The following is a 21526-nucleotide window of genomic DNA, read 5'->3' as shown; positions in this document are numbered from 1 at the left end:
CATTACTCAGTCACCTCTTAAAGGTCACATCCCTTAATACTGTTGCATTGGGGATTAAGTTTCAACATTAATTTTGGAGGGGACAAAAACATCCAAATCATAGCAACATAAATGTGTGGAATATTTCATACCAAGCAGAGTGCTGGGTAATAAGCAGATACAAAGAAGTGTTAGAAATATTACCTCCAAGATGCTTATACTTTCTTAGAAAAGTTGACAGGAAATACCTGTTGTATGTCTTACGCTGTACTGCAGTGCTTAGTATTAATTAACTCATTCTTCATAACAGCCCACTAAGATAGATGGTATTATCTACCTTTATAGATGACAAAAGGGCAACAAGGTTTTACTTTTCCAAGGTCAAGGTCACAAAGCTAGTAAGGGGTAAAGCGATGATTAGACTTAGGAAGATTCCACTGGCAACTTTTTACTTCTACTATGATTAATTTTAATTTAATGTTTAACACCTTACAGGAGAAATTATGCACAGGCACTAACAGAAAATTATCAGGAGTAACAGGTAAAGAAAAACATGGTCCTTATCTACAAGCAGCTCACAATTTAGCTGAAGCCAAAGTAACATACATCAAATAACTGTGGAATATTTGTTAGGCAAGTTGGAAGCCACCCAAGTGGCTGTCTTTGGGAAAGGGGGAAGATGACATGTGGTGGAGGTACACCATGAGGTATAGTGGGTAGAAGCAATGGAATAAATGTATACATAACATGGATATGTTCTAGAGATATGGTAATGAGTGAAGAAACAAACAACACACAATTCTGTTCACATACACAAACGTGCACAGAAGATAGTGCTCATTCTGCAAGAAAACACACAACCTAAATATATACATTCGATGTACATTTAGGTATTGTAACGATTACTTAGGATGGGGAGGAAAATGGGGGTGCACTATGGGGATAAAATATAATAGAGAGGACTCTTGCATAACCAGTGATTAAAACTGGAATAATGACATTATTTATTGAATACAACATACCAGTTATAAAAATGAAAAGATTGGAATAATTCTAGAATGCTACAAAATGACATATGTCATGTGGCCTGGTACAGACTATAAGCATAATAGTTCAGGAAAGGGAGATCTGCAGATAGAATAGTGTGGAAGCCCTTCCTAATGAAGGTGTCACTTGCACTGGGCCTTGAAAGAAAGGAATACAGACAGATTAAGAGAAGCTTCAGGAGGTCAGGTTCCAGATCAGTTTTGTTTTATTCATCACTGAGTCTCTAGTGCCTGCCTAGCATTGTGCCTGCCTAGCATTGTGCCTGCCGATGTCTGTTCAGCTACTCCAGCCAATGCACAGTAGAAGAGGTATATATAAATTAAAATCTTTTTATTCTTCTATATGGTATTTTTCTTTTTTCATTTTTGAGATGGAGTCTTACTCTGTCACCCAGGCTGGAGTGCAGTGGCACCATCTTGGCTCACTGTAACCTCTGCCTCCTAGGTTCAAGCGATTCTCCTGCCTCAACTCCCAAGTAGCTGAGACTACTGGTCTGCACCACCATGCCTGGCTAAGTTTTGTATTTTTAGTAGAGACCGGGTTTCACCATGTTGGCCAGGCTGGTCTCAAACTCCCGACCTCAAATGATCCACCCAGTTCGGCCTCCCAAAGTGCCACTGCTTCCAGCCTGTGTATGGTATTTTTCTATGGCATGTAATCTTCTGTACACACCTTCTTTCTTTTTTAGGCTCTTTTGTCAACAGCACAAGATGGAAAAGGCAGCTTTATGTCAAAGTGCATTTTGTCAAAGACAGTCAAGGGCAATAAAAACCAAATGTTCACATTTAACTTTTTTGTAAGTATTTATTATTCTGCACTGATGTATTTCTTAACCATTATCCTGAATGGTCTTTTTATGTAGGAAGGAAATGCTGAAACACAGTTGGGATTGTGTAAGGTAACAGCAGGTGAGCTGGTAAAAATTAGCAGAAGTGATGGCTTTAAAGTTAGTCTGCTCAACTACTGGATTCACGAGTAAGCCACATGAGACCTCAGTCACAATCAGTAATTCAAAGATAGAGTTAATGAATTCCTGTTATTTCTGACATCTTTACTGAAGTATAATTGATGTATGACAAACTACACATATTTAAACTATACAAGATGGTAAGTTTTGCCAATGGCTACCCTTGTGAACCATAACCACAATAGGGAGAGTAAACACATAAATGAGCCCCAGAAGTTTCCTTTTGCCCTTTTGTAATCATTTCCCCTTGCCCATCTCATTCCAGGCAACCAATGATGTGCTTGCATTATTGTGGATTAGTTTGCATTTTATAGTTTTATATAAATGTAATCACACACTTTGTACACATAAACTGCTGGCAGGAATATAAATGATACAATTAATTTGAAAAAGACTTAGCAGTTGTAGGATATTCAGATTATTCCGTCTTGGTTGAGTTTTACTAGTTTGTGGTTTTCAAGAATTGGATTATTTCTTCTAAGTTGTCAAGTGGCGTAAGCTGAAAGTTACAGTATTTCCTCATTATCTTAATGACTGCCTGATTTGTAGTGATATTCTTCATTTCATTCTTGGTAATGATATGTGTTTTTTCTTTTTGTCAGTTTTTCTACAGGTTTATGGATTTTCTTGATTTTTTTTAAGAACCAGTATTTTATGTATTTTTCTATTTTCAGTTTAATTCATTTCTGCTCTTTGTTATTTCCTTTCTTTTGCCTGCTTTGGGTTTATTTTGCTATTCTTTTTCTTGTTTCTTGTGGTGGGAACTTAGGTTATTGTACTGAGATCTTTCCTCTTTTCTAATATTTTAGCTTCCTAAGTATTCCCTGGGATGTAGGAGACAGCTCTAGGAGACACATGGGGCTGGCTATCTGGCTTTTGGAGAGACTTTTATTTTTTGTCTACCTCAAGACACAAGTGAAAGGAGACCCTTTCGGGGGGGAAAGAGGACAGCTGCCTCTTTTGTCTTTAAAAGTAGGGAAAAATAATTTTCCCTGTCCCTTGCCTATGCAGTGTTTGGCCCCTTACATAGCAAAAATCCCATGAGTTCTTATCAGGTTGCCCTGGGGATATGGACTAGCATGAAGGTGGGCAGGTGCCCTTGATTGCCCTGAGTAACAAGAAATCTATCGCTGACCCAGAAGATCGTATGTGGAAACTCAGGATAAGAATAATAAAGATGAATATTAAAAAGCAAGTTTTTAGGAGTGAATACTGGTTTATCAAATATCTTTTCTGGATCTACTGAAATATTTTTCTCCTTTCATTATGTTAGTGTGTTGAATGATACTGATTTTCAACTATCACACCAACTTCACTTTTTCAGTGGTTTTTCAACCCAACTTGTGATTTATTATTCCGTGTGTGTAGGGGTGTGTGTGTGTGTGTGTGTAGTTTAGTTTGCTAGTATTTTGTCTGGGATTTTTGCATTGATGTTGAGGGGAATGAAATAGGTCCCTTTCTCATAAAGTCCTTGCCAGGTTTTGGTATCTAGATTTTCTGGCATCATCAAATGAGGTGGGGAGGGTTCCTGCATTTCTATTGCTCTTTGTAAGAATTAAAGATTGTCTTTCCATTGAGGAATTCATCTAAGCCTGTAGTTTTCATTATGGAAAAGTAAATAAAGTAATTATAGGTTCCATTTCTTTAGCAGATAGGGAACTACTCAAATTTTCTATTTTTTTTTATTTGTCAATTTTGGCTCTGCCATATTTTACAAAATTTGTTCACTTCATCTAAAATTTCCAACTTATTGGCATGAGTTGTGTATGATTTGTAATATCCTTTCATTTCTGATATAGGTTGTGTTTCTTCCTTTTTCAGTCTACCAGATAGTTGTCAATTATCCTTTCAAAGAATCAACTTTTGGCTTAGTTGATCCATGTTATCTTCATTTCTTACTCCATTAATTCTTGTTCTTATCTTTATTTTTTTATTTCCTTTATTTTCTTCAGGTTTAATTTGCTATTCTTAGAACTTTCTGAAATAACTTCTAGGTTCATTTTCAATCTTTTTTCTTTTAAATGTGCATTTAAGACTATAAATTTCCTTCCAAGCATAGCTTTAGGTGTCTACTGTAAGTTTTGACACAAAGTATTTTCACTATTCAGTTCAAATATATTCTAATTTACATTGTAATTTAGTGTCTGATCCATGAGTTATTTAGAAGTGTATTTCTTAATTTATAAACTTAATAGAAATTTTCTATTTTTGAAATTGTTATTGATTTCTAAGTGAATGAAAGTGGCCAAAGAATATATTCCATCCTTATGACTTAGAATATGGTCAGTTTTGATAAATATTCTACCTGCATTTGAAAATAATGTGTATTTTGCAGTTGTCTGGTATTCTGTTTTATATATACCAATTAGGTTAAGTTTTAAAATATTATTCCAGTCTTTACATATTTACGTATCTTTGCATGGCTGCTGTTCTGTTGCTAAGTATATTAAAATCTGGAATGCAGCTGGCTTTTCTCATTTTAGTTCTGTTCATTTCTGCTTAAATATTTGAGGCGATATTGTTAAATCATTATTAGACCTGTTGAAACTTTCTGGTTTCAACAGAAACCAGAAATTGTCTCTCTTTATAATACTTTTCACCTTAAGATCTACACTGAATAATGTTGGAATAGCCACCAAAGTCACCTGCCCTATTGTTTTTTTCATATTTCATACTATAAGTTTTTCTATTCTTATTTCCAACCCTTGTACTCCTATATTTAAGGCATCTCTTGCATAAAGGTACTTTGTGGGTTTTCTTTTCACTTTGATAATCTTTGCATTTAATTGGTACACTGTCTATTCATATGAATGTTGTAACTGATATTTAGATTTAAATCTCCTAATCTACCATTTGATTTCTCTTTGTCCTATTTTACATTTTCTCTCCTTTTTTGCCTATTATTCCACTTTTGCCCTGTATTAGTGTTGTAGTTATATGATTATTTTGCTTTTTGCTGTTCTTTTAGTGGTTACCCTATAGATGACAAAGCAAAGTCTAATATTACTTATACTTTTATCTTCTTTCTGATAATTCTAAAGACCTTGGAATTCCTGCACCAAATTTATATATTATTGTCATATGTTTTAACATTATTTATTTTAACCTCTGAGACTATTTTATATAGTTATTGTTCACTTAGATTTAATTGTATATTATTTTTTAAAATTACTGTTAATTCCTACTTTTATCCCTAACCTTTTTCTGGGATAATTTTCCTTCTGTCTGAAGAGTACCCTTTACTATTACCTTTAATGACAATCTGCTATTAAATTTATTGTGTTTGAAAGTGACTTTGGCTTCATTCTTGAAGAATTGTTTTTGGATATTGAATTCTAAAATTGCAGTTATTTTCTTTCAGTAACTGGAAAATATCATTCCATTGATTTCTGGTTCCCATATTTTCTGTTGAGAAGTTAGCTGTCAGTTTAATAAAATTGTGGCTCCTTTAAAAGTAATGTCTTTTATCACATCTAGCTCCTTTAATGATTTTCTTTTTGTGTTTTATTTTTTCTTAGGATGTGCTAAGATGTAATTTTGTTTTTATTTATCATTCTTTGATCTTGCAGGTCTTGATGTGTTTTAAAAATTTGGAGAATTCGCAGTCATTATCTCCTCACAGGTTGCTTCTGCCATATTCTCTCTTCTCCTTCTGGAAATCCAGTAACGTGTATGTTAGATCTTCTCACGTTAACTCCATGTCTCTTATTCTCTCTACTGTATCTTCTTTTGTCTCTTCATTTTTCACATCTGGTATTTACTTCTGATAGAACTTTTAGTTCACTAATTCCCACTTCACTGTATCCAGTTTCTATCAAATCCATTCACTGAATTCTTAAACTTGATTAATGTAATTTTAAGTTTGGGACTTGTCAATTGATTCTTCTATATACTTTCTGATTTTCTGCTGAAATTCTCAGTCTTGTATTTTAGATCTTTAAACACACTAACATAGTAATTTTAGACCCTGTGTTGAGTAGCTCATTATCTGGATCCCCTGTGGCTCTGTCCTATCATTTGTTGCTTCTTTCGGGTTTTGATCATGTTGCCTTGTTTCCTCAGATGCCTTAAATAACTTTCCAACACTAAATGTAAAAAGTTATAAAAATAACTCAAAAGATCAGTCCAGAAAGGATTTACATTTGCTCTGGGTAGAGGTTAGAGCCAAGGGTCACTAATCCAGTTTTGGGAAGTGAGAAGATCCTAACTGCATCTGGTTTTTCTTCACTCTTAAGATTTGGATATTGTCCCTTGGGGTCACAACCCAATGTGTGGTCAGTTACTAGGGTTCCTTTTCCCTCCCCTACTTCCTTAGAGCCTTGGTCTCCAGTTCTTTTCCAACTCAGCAGCAAGACTGTCATAAGTGTTACTTAGCATCTTTCAACTACCTTATCCTGAATTGGCATGTCTTCTAAAAGAAAAGCAGCCCAAAAATTGAGCTCAGGTCTCTAGGTTTCATTCTGCCTTAGATCTTAGTGATGTTATTCTTCACTGTCTTTTGGTTCTCTAATACCCTTAAGCAGATTTAAAAAATTATTTTGATTGGCTTTTCTAGTTCTCTGAAATAGCTGGTATGAACGTACCTCTAAAAGTCAGAAGTAGAAAAGTAGGTTTTAGGGAAAATTCAGTAAGGTCAGTGTTAGCCCAAACTGCACCATTTTGTAAGCTCCCCATTATTTTGCAGACCTTGATCAAAGTGAAATATTTCACAGGCGTTCGCACAGTGAGAAGCATCCTGCTTAACCACTGGACCCAAGGCAGACAAAGGCCCAACTAAAGAAACATCCTTATCATATCTTGTTGGGCAAAGGCCCAAGGAACACCATGATGACACCCTACCAGAACAAGGGCCAGAACCACCTCAACATAGGAACATCTTATCAATATCCTGCCGGGCAGCAAGCCATACTGCCCAGATCCCTCCCATCCATACCAATAAGTATGCCCTGTCTGTAAGCAGCGGTGGGCTCTGGCATTAAGCTGGTCCCCTACTTCTGCAGGTTTTATGCTGGACATAAATTAAAGTCTGCATTTGCTCTCAAACCCCCCTCTTCCTGTGTATGTGTCTTTCTTTAACCCTCACCTTCCCTTCAAAGTCTGTCAGTTTTTAACATATCAAGTGAAGATATCAAATAAATAATATATATAGGTTCAGTGTAAGAAGAGAGGTTGGGTTAGGTACACATATTTGATCATCATCAATTTATTGATACTTCAAGTCTTGAAGTAGATGAGATTATCTATGGTGAATGTAGACACACAAAGTAGAGCCTAGAATCAACTGTTGAGAAATTCTAAAATTTAGAGGTCAGGTAGAAGAGGAAAGCAGCAAAGATGACTGACGAGTTGCTAGGAAGATAAGAAGAAAGCAAAGATAATGTAGTATCAGGAAAGTCCAAAAGAAAACACAAAAGCTGATTCAAGGAATGGTCAAATGTGTCAATTACTACTAGCTGGTTTGACAAAAAAAGGTCAATAGTGAGCTTAATAAAAACTTTTTTTTTTCTAATTTAGGAGAGTAGTGGAGATGGGATCCAAATCTGAATGGTTTGACAAGTAAATGAAAGAGAAAACTTGGCCATGAATGAAATGGAGATGTGGGAGCAGTTTGAGTAGGATTCAAGGTTAAGGGAAGGCATAGGTTGGCATTATTACCATAGTGAAAATCTCTAAACAATTTAAATTTCTCATTATTTGGGGGACAGAGTTCCAATAAATAATATCTATCAACAGAATATTATGCTGTCATTAAAGCTGATAATTACGGTCAGCCGCGGTGGCTCACACTTGTAATCCCAACACTTCGGGAGGCTGAGGCGGGCAGATCATGAGGTCAGGAATTCAAGACCAGCCTGGTCAACATGGTGAAACCCTGTCTCTACTAAAAATACAAAAATTAGCTGGGCATGGTGGGGCAAACCTGTAATCCCAGCTAGTTAGGAGGCTGAGGCAGGAGAATCGCTTGAACCCGAGAGGTGAAGGTTGCAGGGAGTTGAGATCATGCCACTGCACTGCAGCCTGGGCAACAAAGAGAGACTCCATCTCAAAAAAACAACAACAAAAAAAACAAAACAAATAAAAACCCTGATAATTATGAAGTACTTTTAATGACATGAGAAAATATTTCTACATGATGAAGATATAAAGATGTACAGCTAGTAAATCTCAATTATGTAAATTAAATCATAAGTCTGAGATGTGAACTTAGAGTAATACAAAATCTTAATAACTATATTACCTCCAAAAAAAAAAGGTTAACATACAGATTTCTTGAATCATTATCTGAAAAATGGTCCCAAAAGTTATCCTTTAACATTATTAGAGTGAATTGGTCCGCATACTAAATAAATGGAATATTAACAGTTTAACTGGTATATTTCATATAACTTGCATGATTTCTAAAGAGAATGAATTACTCTATTACAAATCTAGGGGGCTCCTATTGATTTTATTGGAAATTAAGTAAGAACTAGAGAAATCTGATCTCTCAACTGACGCAGATTCATTGTTAATCCCCCTTACATGTATCTGTAAAAAGTTCCTAAGCAAGAAGAGAATGAAAGTAAAATTCAGATCACATTATAAAAATTTTCTTCCCATCTCCTTCTGACTTTAGTTCATATACTTTAAGAAACTAGTGACTGGTAGTCCTGTTGGGTAAATCATTTTTTCAGAAGCAGTAAATTCAGCTGAAAGAAATATATAATGATTCAGATCTATGCTCTAGTAGTCAGATGCAGATTACCCTAACATTGCTCTTCCTGTGAATATTCACATGATGAATGGGATAAACCCTGCTCCTTTCACATATATCAAAAGGATATTTGAAAAGGGTATTTGTGAACTGAAGTCTATGAAAGGAAAGGAATTGAAGTCTATGAAAGGAAACTACATGCTTTGTATAAAAACATTCAGACAATATTATATGATAAAACAGCACATAGGAAAACACTATAAATATATTTCAAACAAATATATATACATTATGTTAACCTTGAACAGGATCCATTATCATTACTTAGAACACTGATATGCATATCTTTTAAGTATGTAAAAATTACATAGCTGTTAACTTAGTATGGCAAGTCACCTATCACACATTTAAGAAAGCATTAAACAATTCATTATGTAATGATTATACAAATGTTTTATCATATTTTACCAAAGCCTACTAAAGTGTATGGAGGGCACAAATAATAGCCAAATAGTTCTATACTTTTATGTTAGACATAAAGATGATTTTGCTGCTTTTGAAAACCATTAAGACGGCTAACAGAACCAACTTTATGGATCTTAGCTGTTCTCAGGCATCTGAATGGGGCGGGAAGAAGTCTAATGAAGTTAAAAAACCACAGTTACTTTTTAGAATGAAAAAATAAAAACTTTGCATGTAATGACATGACAAGTCAAAATGAGCTCTAATGCAAATGTATATGGAGAGGTTTTGAAGAATAAATTGGATATCCCAGGGGAGGATCTGCTGCTTGTACCGTAAGATTTCTTAAAAGTAGTGGATGAGCTTGTATACTATAACGTTCTTCATCATCATTTGTGGCATAAAGTAATTCCCATGAAAGATTGGCCCACTGACCTTTAACAGCTTCAGCATTTAACTTCCCCACTTGGACCAATAATTCTTGAAGGCTAAGTACTCTCCCAGTGTAAACTCCCTTTAAAGTAAAAAGGGTGGGTGGCGGGGGGAGGAGAAAAAGAGAAGAGATTACATTTAGGTCTTTGTATTTTATTTATAAACTTAAAATTGCATTGTAATTAGGCAAACTTTTCCCAAGGTCAAAAAATAGAAAGTAGTGTTTTAAAATGTACATAACAAGTGGCTTGTACTCAGAATCAAGAATCACCTCTACTTTCTTGGTCCTTTAAATAAAAGTTTCCTGGCAGCCATCTCAATCACCATTAGGCAAAATCTTAGTCACTTCTCTTTGTCTGACTTCTCTAATCTGTTGCCTTGGCGATGCATAGTCATAAATACCATTTGGTGGTGAATGACACAATAGGCTCTTTTTAAATAAATAGCTTTGTTGAGATATAATTCACGTTTCGTACAATCTACTTACTGTATGCAATTCAATGGTTTTTATTAGAGTCACAGATAAGTACAACCATAACCAGAGTTAGTTTTAAAATATCATAACCTCAAAAAGAAGCCTTGTACTCTTTAGTTATCACCATCCTATCTCTTCATTGACCCTTCCCTAAGTAACCACTAACATACTTCTTATGTTTATAGACTTGCCTCTTTTGTAAATTTCACTTGAAATGAATCCTATAATATGTGATCTTTTGTGATTGATTTCTTTCACTTAGCATATTTTCAAAGTTCATCTATGTTGTAGCATGTATCAGTACCTTATTCCTTTTTATGGCAGAATAATATTCCATTATATGGATATACTAAAATTTTTCTTCAGCAGTTGATGTACAGTTGGGTTGTTTCCACCTTATAGCAATTAAGAATAATGTTGCTATAAACGTTTATGTACAAGGTTTCATGTGGATCTATGTTTTCATTTCTCTTGGGTAAATATACTTAGGGATAGACTTGCTAGGTCAGATGTTAACTCTATGCTTAACTATTTGAGAAACTACTGTAATATTTTCCAAAGTGGCTGCACGATTTTTACATTCCCAAGAGCAGAAGAGTATTCCAATTTCTCCACATCCTTGTTAACACTTACTTTCAGACCTTTTGATTTTACCATCTGTGTGTGTGAAGTGATATTTTATTGTAGTTTTGATTTGCATTTCCCTGATGACTAATTATACCGAGCATTTCTCATGTACTTATTTGCAATTTGTACATCTTCTTTAAAGAAATGTCTATATAGATCCTTTGTCCACATTAAAATCTGTTTATCTTTTTATTATAGAGTTGTAAGAGGTTTTTTTAAAATATATTCTAATAACAGTCCCTTACCAGTATTCGCAAATATTTTTCCCATTCTGTGAGTTGTCTTTTACTTTTTTGATGGTGTCCTTTGAGGAACAAAAGTTTTTACTTTTGATGAAGTCATATGTATCTATTTTTCTTTTGTTTCTCATGCTTTGGTGTCATATCTAAGAATCTATTGCCAAGTTTAAGGTGATGAAGATTTGCCCTTATGTTTCATTCTAAGATTTTTATGGCTCTTATGTTTAGGTCTTCGATGTAGTTTTGAGTTATTTTAAAAGTATGGTATAAAGTAAGGTCTGTAGTGAGTTGAATAGCATCTCTCTGAAGTTACCTGTGAATATGACCTTATTTGGGATGAGTACTTTGTAGATGTAATTAAAGATTCAGAGATGAGATCATCCTGGATTTAGGTGGGTCCTAAAGCAAATGACTGATATCCATAGAAAGTAGTAACAGAATTGACACAAGAGAATATAGGGAATGAGGCCATGCAAAGATGGAGACAGAGACTGGAGTTATGCAGTCACAGCCAAGGAATGTTAAGGGGCACCAGAAGCTGGAGGAGTCTAGGAAAGATTCTTGCCTAAAGCCTTCAAACGAAGCGTAGCTCTACTGGCACCTTGACTTCAGCCTTCTAACCTTTAGAACATGAGAGAATAAATTTCCATTTTTTAAAAGTCACCCAGTTTGTGGTAGTAATTGTTGCAGCAGCCCTGGGAAACTAATACTAATAATCCAACATTATTCTTTTGAATGTGGCTAACCAATTGTCCCAGCGCCATTTGTTGAAAAGGTGATTTTCCCAGGGAATGGTCTTGGCATCCTTGTTGAAAATTAGTTGGCCAAAGACCCAAGGGTTTACTTCTGGATGTTCAATTCAATTCCACTGATCTATATGTCTATCTTTATGTCACTACCATACTGTATTGATTATTGTTTCACAAAGTTTTGAAACTTGAAAGGATGAAACTGCCAATTTTCTTTTTCAAGATTGTTCTGGCTATACAGGGTATCTTGAAATTCCATATAAATTTAAATCAGCTTGTCAATTTTTACAACGAAGCCAACTAGAATTCTGAAAAGGATTGTGTTGAATCTGTAAATTTGGAGGGTATTGCCATCTTAACAATATTATTTTGATCTATGAACAGTGGATGTTTTTCTATTTATTTAGATATTTAATTTCCCCTTTTAATAATGTTTTGTAGTTTTCAGAGTATAAGCTTTGTATTACTCCTGTTCATTTTTTCCTAAGTATTTTATTCTTTTTGATGCTATTTTAAGTGGGATTTCCTTAACTTCATTTTTGGTTTGTTCATTGCTAGTGTGTAGAAATTCACCAGATTTTTGTATGTTGATCTTGTATCTTGCAACCATCCTGAATTTATCAATTCTAAGTTTTTCAGTTGATTCCTTAGATATTCTACACACCAAGATGATGTCATCTGTGAATAGAGATAATTTTTCTTCTTCCTAAATTGAATGCCTTTTATTTCTTTTTCGTGGCTAATTACTCTGGTGTCTTAGCATAGGCTGCTATAACTAAATACCATAGACTAGGTGACTTAAACAAGAGACATTTATTTCTCATAGTTCTGGAGGCTGGGAAGTCCAAGATCAGAGTGGTTTCATGGGTGGGTTCTGATGAGGGCTATCTTCCTGGCTCATGAATAGCCATCTTCTTATTCAGCTCTATGGCAGAGAGACGGGAATCTCTGGGTGTCTCTTACTCTTCTTATAAGAGCACTAATCCCATCATAGGACTCCACCCCTATGATCTCATCTAAGCCTAATTACCTCCCAAAGGCCCCACCTCCTAACACCATCATGTTGAGGGTTAGGCTTCAACATATAAATTTGGGGTGTATATAAACATTCAGTCCATACTACCTGGCTAGAAGCTCTAGTACAATGTTTAATAAAAGTGATAAGAGTAGACATTCTTGTCTTCTTGATCTTAGGGGCAAGCATCCAATCTTTCACCAATAATTATGATGTTCATGTGAGTTTTTCATAGATGTTCAGGTTGAAGAAGTTCCCTTCTTTCCTAGTTGTTTTTACTATAAAAGGGTGCTGGATTTTGTTAGTTTTTTTATATCTACTGAGATGATAATGTGATTGTCTTTTATTTTATATATTACATATTTATATATTTTATATATCATAGAGCTTCCTGTACTCAAGCAATCTTCTTACCTCAGTCTCCAGAGTAGCTAGGACTACTGGAACACACCACCATGTCTGGATAATTGTGTTTCTTTTTTGTAGAGACAAGGTCTCACTGTGTTGCCCAGGCTGGTCCTGAACTCCTGGACTCAAGTGATTCACCTGTCTTGGGCTCCCAAAGTGCTGGGATTACAGGAGTTTTCTTAAATCCAGTCTGATAATCTCTGCCTTTCATTTGGATTATTTAATCCATTCCCATTAATTTTATTATTGAAATAGCTGAATTTTGTCTATCATTTTCCTTTCTGTTTTGTCTCATATCTTTTTTATCCCTCTATTCTTTCTTGACTTTCTTCTGCATTGACTATTTTGTAATATGCCATTTAAATTTCTTAAATTATTGTTTTCACTTTTTTTCTCAGTTATTTCTTCAATGGTTGACTGAAGCTTACTACCTCTGTCTTATAAGAATCAGCTTCAGATTTATACTAATTGTGGTGAAACAGAAATATTACTCTTACAGAGTTCTAGTTCCTTTTCTTCCCTTTTGTGGTATTGTTATACATATTACAATACAAATATTATAAATCCAACAGTTCATTGTTATAATTATCACTTTATATAATTTTATGTCTTTAAAAGAAGCTGAGAGAAAAGGGAGCAAGTATACATTTATCGTGCTTGTTATATTAATTATTTTTATTTCTTTAGAGACAGGGTCTCCCTCCATCACCCAAGCTGGAGTGCAGTGGTGCAATGATAGCTCAATATAATCTGAACTCCTGGCTCAAGTAATCCTCCCACTTCAGCCTCTCAAGCGGTAGACAAGACTACAAATGCACGCCACTACACCTAATTTTTATTTTTTGTAGAGATGGGATGTTGCCATGTTGCACAGGCTGGTCTGGAACTCCTGGTCTCAAGCAATCCTCTTGCCTTGGCCTCCCAAAGTGCTGGGATTATAGACATAAGTTGCCATGCCCAGCCTTGTTGTTAGTCTTTTTTTTTTTTTTAAGATGGAGTCTTGCTTTGGTCACCCAGGCTGGAGTGCAGTGGCGCAATCTCAGCTCGCTGCAACCTCCACCTCCTGGGTTCAAGTGCTTCTCCTGCCTCAGCCAGGCACCTACCACCATACCCAGCTAATTTTTTTTGTAGTTTTAGTAGAGACAGGGTTTTACCATGTTGGCCAGGCTGGTCTTGAACTCCTGACCTCAGGTGATCCACCCGCCTTAGCCTCCCAAAGTGCTGAGATTACAGGCGTGAACCACTGTACGCGGCCTTACGTTACCCTTAAAAAAAAAATTGCTGTTTCTTTTTATTCCTGTAGATTCAAGAATCCAGAAATGAATCATGTGGATTCATTTCCTTTGTCCAGTACAGTTTTGTCTCTACTGGCTTCCTTTGTGCAATTACTAACAAATTACATTCCTATATGTTATAGGCCCAACAATACATGAATACATATTGTTTTGTAGAATTGCTTTTCAAATCAGTTAAGAGAAGAAATATGCCTTTTAACTGTTTTTTATAATTACACAGTTACCTTTACTAGTGCTCTTTGTTTTTGTGTGTTATTTGAATTATTGTCTGTGGTCACTTGCTTTCAGCCTGAAGAACTCTAGTATTTCTTGTTAGGTGGGTTTGGTAGCAACAACTTCTGTTTTTGTTTATCTGGGGATTTATTTTCTTTCATTTTTGAAAGATCACTTTGCCAGATATAGGGCACTTGGTTAAGCTTTTTGTTTTGTGAGTTTTTTAGGGGGCACTCTGAATATGTCATTCCATGCTTCTGGTCTCCATTGTTTCTGATGACAAGTCAGCTGTGAATTTTATCAGACTTTCCTTAAAATGTACAAGTAGATTTTGCTTGGTGCTTTCAAGGTTTTCTCCTAGTCTTTGATTTCAGTATTTTTACTATGATATATTTGCTTGTGGATCTCTTTGCATTTATTCTAAAGTTCACTTAAGTTCCTGGATGTGTGGATTAATGTTTTACAATATATTTAAGAAGTTTCAGCCATTATTTCATCAAATAATTTTTTTCTCTCTTTTCTCTCTCTCTCCCTTCTCCCTCTCTCTCCCTTCTCCTTCTGGTATTAAGTATATGCTGGAGTACTTAATGGTGTCCCACATTTCTCTGAAGCTCTCTTCCTTTTTTTTTTTTAATTGTACTTTAGGTTCTGGGGTACATGTGCAGATCATGCAGGATTGCTGCATAGGTACATACATGGCAAAGTGGTTTACTGCCTCCATCCCACCATAATTTATATCTGGCATTTCCCCCCATGTTATCCCTCCCTACCCTCCCCACCCTCCACTGTCCCTCCCCTAGCCCCATCAACTGACCCCAGTGTGTGATGCTCCCCTCCCTGTGTCCACACGTTCTTATTGTTCAACACCTGCCTATGAGTGAGAACATGCGGTGTTTGATCTTCTGTTCTTGTGTCGGTTTGCTGAGCATGATGGTTTCCAGATTCACCCATGTCCCTACAAAGGACATGAAGTCATCATTTTTTATGGCTGCATAGTATTGCTATGTGCCACATTTTCTTTGTCCAGTCTATCATAGATGGGAATTTGGGTTGGTTCCAGGTCTTTGCTATTAAAAACAGTGCTGCAAATAACATACATGTGCATGTGTCTTTATAATAGAATGATATATAATCCTTTGGGTATATACCCAGTAATGGGATTGCTGGGTCAAATGGAATTTCTATTTCTAGATCCTTGAAGAATCACCACACTGTCTTCCACAATGGTTGAACTAGTTTACACTCCCACCAACAGTGTAAAAGTTTTCCTATTTCTCCACATCCTCTCCAGCATCTGTTGCCTCCAGATTTTTTAACGTTCACCATTCTAACTGGTGTGAAATGGTATCTCGATGTGGTTTTGATTTGCATTTCTCTAATGACCAGTGATGATGAACATTTTTTCATGTCTGTTGGACTCATATATGTCTTCTTTTGAAAAGTCTGTTCATACCCTTCATCCACTTTTGAATGGGTTTGTTATTTTCTTGTAAATCTGTTTTAGTTGTTTGTAGATTCTGGATATTAGCCCTTTGTCAGATGGGTAGATTGCAAAAATTTTTTCCCATTCTGTTGGTTGCTGGTTCACTCTAATGATTGTTTCTTTTGCTGTACAGAAGCTCTGAAGTTTAATTAAATCCCATTTGTCCATTTTGGCTTTTGTTGCCATTGCTTTTGGTGTTTTAGTCATGAAGTCCTTACCTATGCCTATGTCCTGAATAGTTTATTAACTCTTTTCTCTTCTTTGGATTGCATCTCTATTGATCTAGAATCTTCAAGTTCACTAATTCTTTCGTGTGTGAGCTCAAACCTACTGTCAAGCCCCTCTAGTGAATTTTTCATTTGGTTCTTTTTTATAATTTCTATTTCTACATACATTCTCTATTTGATGTGAGATTGTCACCGTATGTCCTTTGGTTTCACCATACTATCAACTATGGTTTCCTTTGGTTCTCTGAACATATTTATAATGACTACCATGAAATCTTTGTTAAATCTGACATCTCTTCCCTCTCACAGACAAGCCTGGTTGTCTGCTTTTTTTCCCCTGGTGTATGGGTTATACTTTCTCATTTCTTTCCATGTCTCAATTTTTTGTTGAAAATTGGATATTCCAGGCAACACTGTAGAAATTTTGGGTGCTGGTCTTCTTCATTCCTAACTCCAGGGCTTGTTATTATTATGTACCTGTTTGTGACTGGCTGGCTTACTGTAGTGAAGTCAATCCCTGTCTACTCCCTACCATCCCCTGCCCAGTGTGAAGTCTCAGATATGGCCTCTCATAGAGTACAGTCAAACTGTGAATGCACAGTTACCTTGGGATGGTTTTGTCAGGGCTATCTTGTTAAGTGTTCATATCCAGCTGTTAAGCTCCACTGATTGCCATCTGGTTACTCTATGTTTTTAACAATGACCTGGGGCATAAATTGCTCCACAGACTGATCCAATTAAATGTGAACTTCTTCAAAGGAATAGCTTTGATGTCAGTGTTTGAGATTTGTTCTGATCCCAGGAAGGCTCTTTGCTGTTTCTTCCCCTGAAATAATCTAGCCAATTTACAGTTCAGTTTAATGAACCTACCAGTCTCCTAAAAATTACTTTTCACCACAGCCTCCACTGTTTTTGTTCTTTCCTCTTTTTGACACTATCATGAAACAGCAAGTCCTCCACTGTTTTTAAGACCATTTTGGGCTTCAATATGTCTACACTCTGTTGCAGATGAATCAGTTCCTCAGAGATTCAGAACTTTTTTGTTAATAATTTGCTTCTCCCACTGGGCAAAATCTCTGAGCCAGACTTCTGGATGTGAGGGATGGGGCAATAGCATGCTTCTCTCTTGAGTGACACTTCTGCTTTTGGAGATAAGCACTTGGTGGAGGGAAGGAGAGTAGCCTTAGGTCTTCCCAGCTTGCCTCGCCCAGCACTGAACCTCCACATTATGAGTGGGAAAGAGAGATCAAGGCCCCAGTATTTTCAGCAGCACCACACCCAAGATAAAGCATTCATCCCATAAGTGCTAGGGTAGGTCTTGGTTCAAATACTGCAGTCTCTTGCTATTCTCACTGGGTTTTAGCAGATTTTTTTTGAATAAATGTGTGTTCGTTTGCTGTATGCTCTTAGGTGGCTTTCTAAGACTTTAAATGGATATTTAAAAAAAAATTTCATCAGTTTCATTGGAGAGTGCATTTGTAGAGCTCCTCAAAACATAATGCAAGACAGAAGAACCCATAATAAGCTCATAACTTGACACTTTCATATTGTGTTCACTTGATGACATTTTAAATACGATAAGGACAAGTACTAAATCTTAAAGAGTCATCCCCTATTTTAAGTCTCTGGATTTTCACGGGTTAGGTTTGCTTCAATACAGTATAAATGTAAACAAAATACTTTGTCATTTACAAATATATTTTTCTAGTAGTCAAATCCAAGTGATAATTCATACACTTGAACATAGGAATACAATTCATTTAATAAAATATGTTGTATTATAGCATACTACACATACTCGGCTCTCTTATAGGTCAGGTGTTGCACTACGGCTATACATCATTTTTCATTGGCTCCTCTTCAGTTGGAAAAGGTAGAGAAACCAGCTATTCTAGAGTTCATATAGCTTAGCCATAAAGTCATGATTACAAGTGCCTTAAAACTATAACTAATATATCACAGCTAGAATGTTACATCATGTATCACTTAGTTCAAATATTTTATAACTGATTTCCATTCTTTAAGGTTAGTGTGTGAAAATGTTGAAAAATTTTTTAAACTTACCATATTAGAATCATACCCTAGAGAAAACAAGTATGGCTTTTCTTGTAAAACTGCCTCCTTCCACTTTTCCTCAGATACCAAACCAATGTACCAGTCACGTTCATATTCTTCAAGGTAGTCAATCAGTTCTCTAAAGTCTTCTATTGGGCCTAAACTTGCTTTATCAATCATTAGTTTCAGAGTATACCTAAAAAATGAAGAAGCAAATAATTTTAGAGTATTTGTTGTCAACTTTATAGATCAAATAGATTTTGTTAAATCAATATTTTAAAGACATTGAATGGAAATCATAAAAAGTGGAGGGAGAAATGATGCAGTTCACGTGAAGAAATCCAGTGAGCCATAATAAAAAAGGTTATCCACATAAACAAAACCAAAGTAAGTACAAATTGAAGTGTACTCTTGATATAAATCACACTACATATATTTTTTCATTTTGAAGAAAGTAAACTTTAAAAAATAGAAATGAAGGACTATTTTCTTATAGGTGATTTAGAAAAATCAACATTTTTCTGCCAATGTTACAACTTGTATATGATCAAAATAGATTACCTGAATGCTTTCAGTGCTAGTTGAAACAGTTCTGGCTTTTCTGTGAGCCAGTCCAAAGCAACAGACCAAGGCAAAACACCACTGTAAACTCTCAATATATGACCAGGACGAGGAGTCATATTGTCTATTCCAAATAAACTAAAATAACAAGTCATTACTGTATGAACATAAAATTCTTTTAAAACTTTGTCCTTTGCAATTTCTTCTAGTACATTTGAAGGCTTTTCTTCTGAATGAAAACATTCCAACTGCCTTAAAACAAATTGATACCAGTCTTCTGGAAATAACGAGCTCATCTCCTTTATTTTGGAATTAGGCATACAGCTAGTTCTCCACTCTGCCGGTAAGCATACTAAGTGAGAATGTGAACAACTGAACTCCATGAGAGGAATATATGGCATATCTTCTTGTTTTCCTTTGTCAACAGCGGGGTATCCTAAAAGAACTGCTTTGTAAAGATCATTTTCAGGAACTGTGCGTGTAGAATGATCATTAACCCTCTGTGATTCTACTGATCCTGGGATAAACAAATTTGTACCTGGCAAATCTTTCAACTGATGTTTTTCTTCTATTACTTTTCTGATAGTTGGCTCATCATCAAAAATATTATCATCAGACCAGTCATCAAAAGTTTCTGAATTTAAACTATCTATGTCTTCTGGGGATTCGGGAGGCAGTGAAGTATTCAAAGCAGGCAAGATTAGAGGTGCTTTCCCTTTATTTTCAGTGTCGTGAACACTCTCTTTCATGCCAGGCCTTTTGGAGCAGTACTGAACAAGTATCCACACAAGTACTTTAACGAGGTCATCTTTAAATTCTTTTAAGTTTTCATGAGAATCAATTATGCCTGATAGAACATTCCTGGCATCAGAATATAATTTCACAGGCAAAACAGTACAGGGTGTCAAGACATTTCCAAAGTGCTTATTAAGAGAACGTACTCTTATGTATTCTTGCTCAAAAGCATCTTCAAAAACTTCATCAACTCTGCGAGCTTCTGCAGTATGGCAGGATGTTTCCTGCAATTCTAACCCCTACAGAAGAAATAAAAAGTACTGAAGTTTATAATCATATATTACATAGAATACAGCAAATAGTCTTGTAAATGCCCATAGATTCTCATCACAAAATATGGAACATAATGAAAACAATTTAACTCAAGAGCAACATCCTGACTTAAACTTAATGGCACTTAACACATTTGATACTGGATAGAGATTAAAAATAATGCTACTATATTTTTGAAAATATGAAATTCTAATAGAAACTCAGCAAATTTATTAGGTATGATTATAATTTTAAAAGACTACATCCATATTCAAGAGTGAACCACACAGTAAAAACTTTTAAATTATAATTCTGCAAAAAGCTGAAAAAAGCAAAATTAGAGTTATACAGTATATGCAGTAGTATTATATCATTTCCATCCCACTTTATGAGACCAACAGCATTATTCAATTGTATGGATGTGCCAGAATTTATCATTATACTGTTCCAGATTTATGATAACATTATAATGCAGATTTACTTCTTTGATTACCTTGCTTACTGCTGTATCATTATGCCTAAACCAGTATCTGGTACACAGTGGGTATGCAACAAATATACACTGAGTGAACATTATCAATATGTCCTTTTATAAATTTTAAACACATTTTGATTACCTCCTTAGAAGGAATCACTTAAAGAGGATGTATCAGGTCACTATTTACTAATACAATACCTATTGCTATTGCTTATTTATATATTTTTACAAAGCTATCAGTACAGAACTTGTTTTTAAGTCATGGCTCTACCAGGTGCTGGCACACAACTTGAGCAGGTCACCAGCTGTTGGGGTTCACTCAGGATGGTGGCAGAAATATTAAAGGAAAGTTATAGAATATAGTCAAAAACCCTTTTGGAAGGCCAAAAGGTTTTTATTACTCAGCTGAAGGCAGCCTTGTCCCTTTAGTTAAATAATTAAATAAATCCCCACATTCTTTTGTCTCTACTCTAACTAGCTTGTTTACTCATTAACCTTTGAGCCAGATGGCCCTCTATATGGGAGGTCAAGCAGGGAGATTATCCTTTAATGGTGGTTGCTCTGGGCAATGGTACCTGAGCTTTAACTTTCTACGAACTACTCTCTTAACCATGTTAATTATCCACAAGTGTGTTTACTCAAAGCCTTTGCTGTTAAATCTATACTGAATAAATGTGAGGAAGGAGAACCAGTGGGTGTCATATAGTTGTGATCTCGCTCTGTGGCAAGCGTGTGACTCCCTAGTCCACTTGTTCACTATACTCTGTGTTTGAGTATATTTATTCATGTCGCAGAATCAGGGTCTGCAGGACAGACACCCACAGGTGGTGACCCCGATGTGACCAACGTCACAACCTACCCTCCCTGAGATTCCTTTTTAGGATTAGTTTCAAAAGAAAATAATCCTAGTGCATATGGTTGTGAAGGTTGCATATATTTTGTAAACTTTAAACTATTAATATAATTGTTAGTAGGTGGCATGGCCTAACCCAACTTGTGTCAAAAAAAAAAGACAAACAGAAAAGAGTATCACCAAAAAGTAGGGGTTTTTTGGTTTTGTTTTTTGAGATGGA

At 35.5% G+C, this 21526-nt stretch overlaps 1 protein-coding gene across 7 annotated transcripts in view; it reads right to left on the bottom strand.

Moving 5' to 3' along the window:
- The window catches only part of PCNX4 (pecanex 4), a 98097-nt gene that overhangs the window by 37479 nt on the left and 39092 nt on the right, over positions 1-21526 (bottom strand). For 5 of the 7 annotated variants that reach the window (XM_064374903.1, XM_064374901.1, XM_064374897.1 and 2 more), the window contains exons 9-11: positions 18929-19962; positions 18377-18563; positions 9585-9663 (exon numbers count right to left, since the gene is read on the bottom strand). In XM_064374903.1, the coding sequence (XP_064230973.1) occupies positions 9585-9663; positions 18377-18563; positions 18929-19962 (1300 nt within the window). Of the gene's footprint in view, positions 1-4865; positions 9664-18376; positions 18564-18928; positions 19963-21526 lie in introns of those variants that run through there. The other 2 variants (XM_064374902.1, XM_064374900.1) reach the window with 2 other exon arrangements.

The sequence above is a fragment of the Aotus nancymaae genome, unplaced genomic scaffold, assembly GCF_030222135.1.
Source record: "Aotus nancymaae isolate 86718 unplaced genomic scaffold, 86718_ANA_hifiasm-v0.15.2.pri h1tg000011l, whole genome shotgun sequence".
NCBI lineage: Eukaryota > Metazoa > Chordata > Mammalia > Primates > Aotidae > Aotus > Aotus nancymaae.
This window is presented reverse-complemented; position numbering and strand designations above follow the sequence as displayed.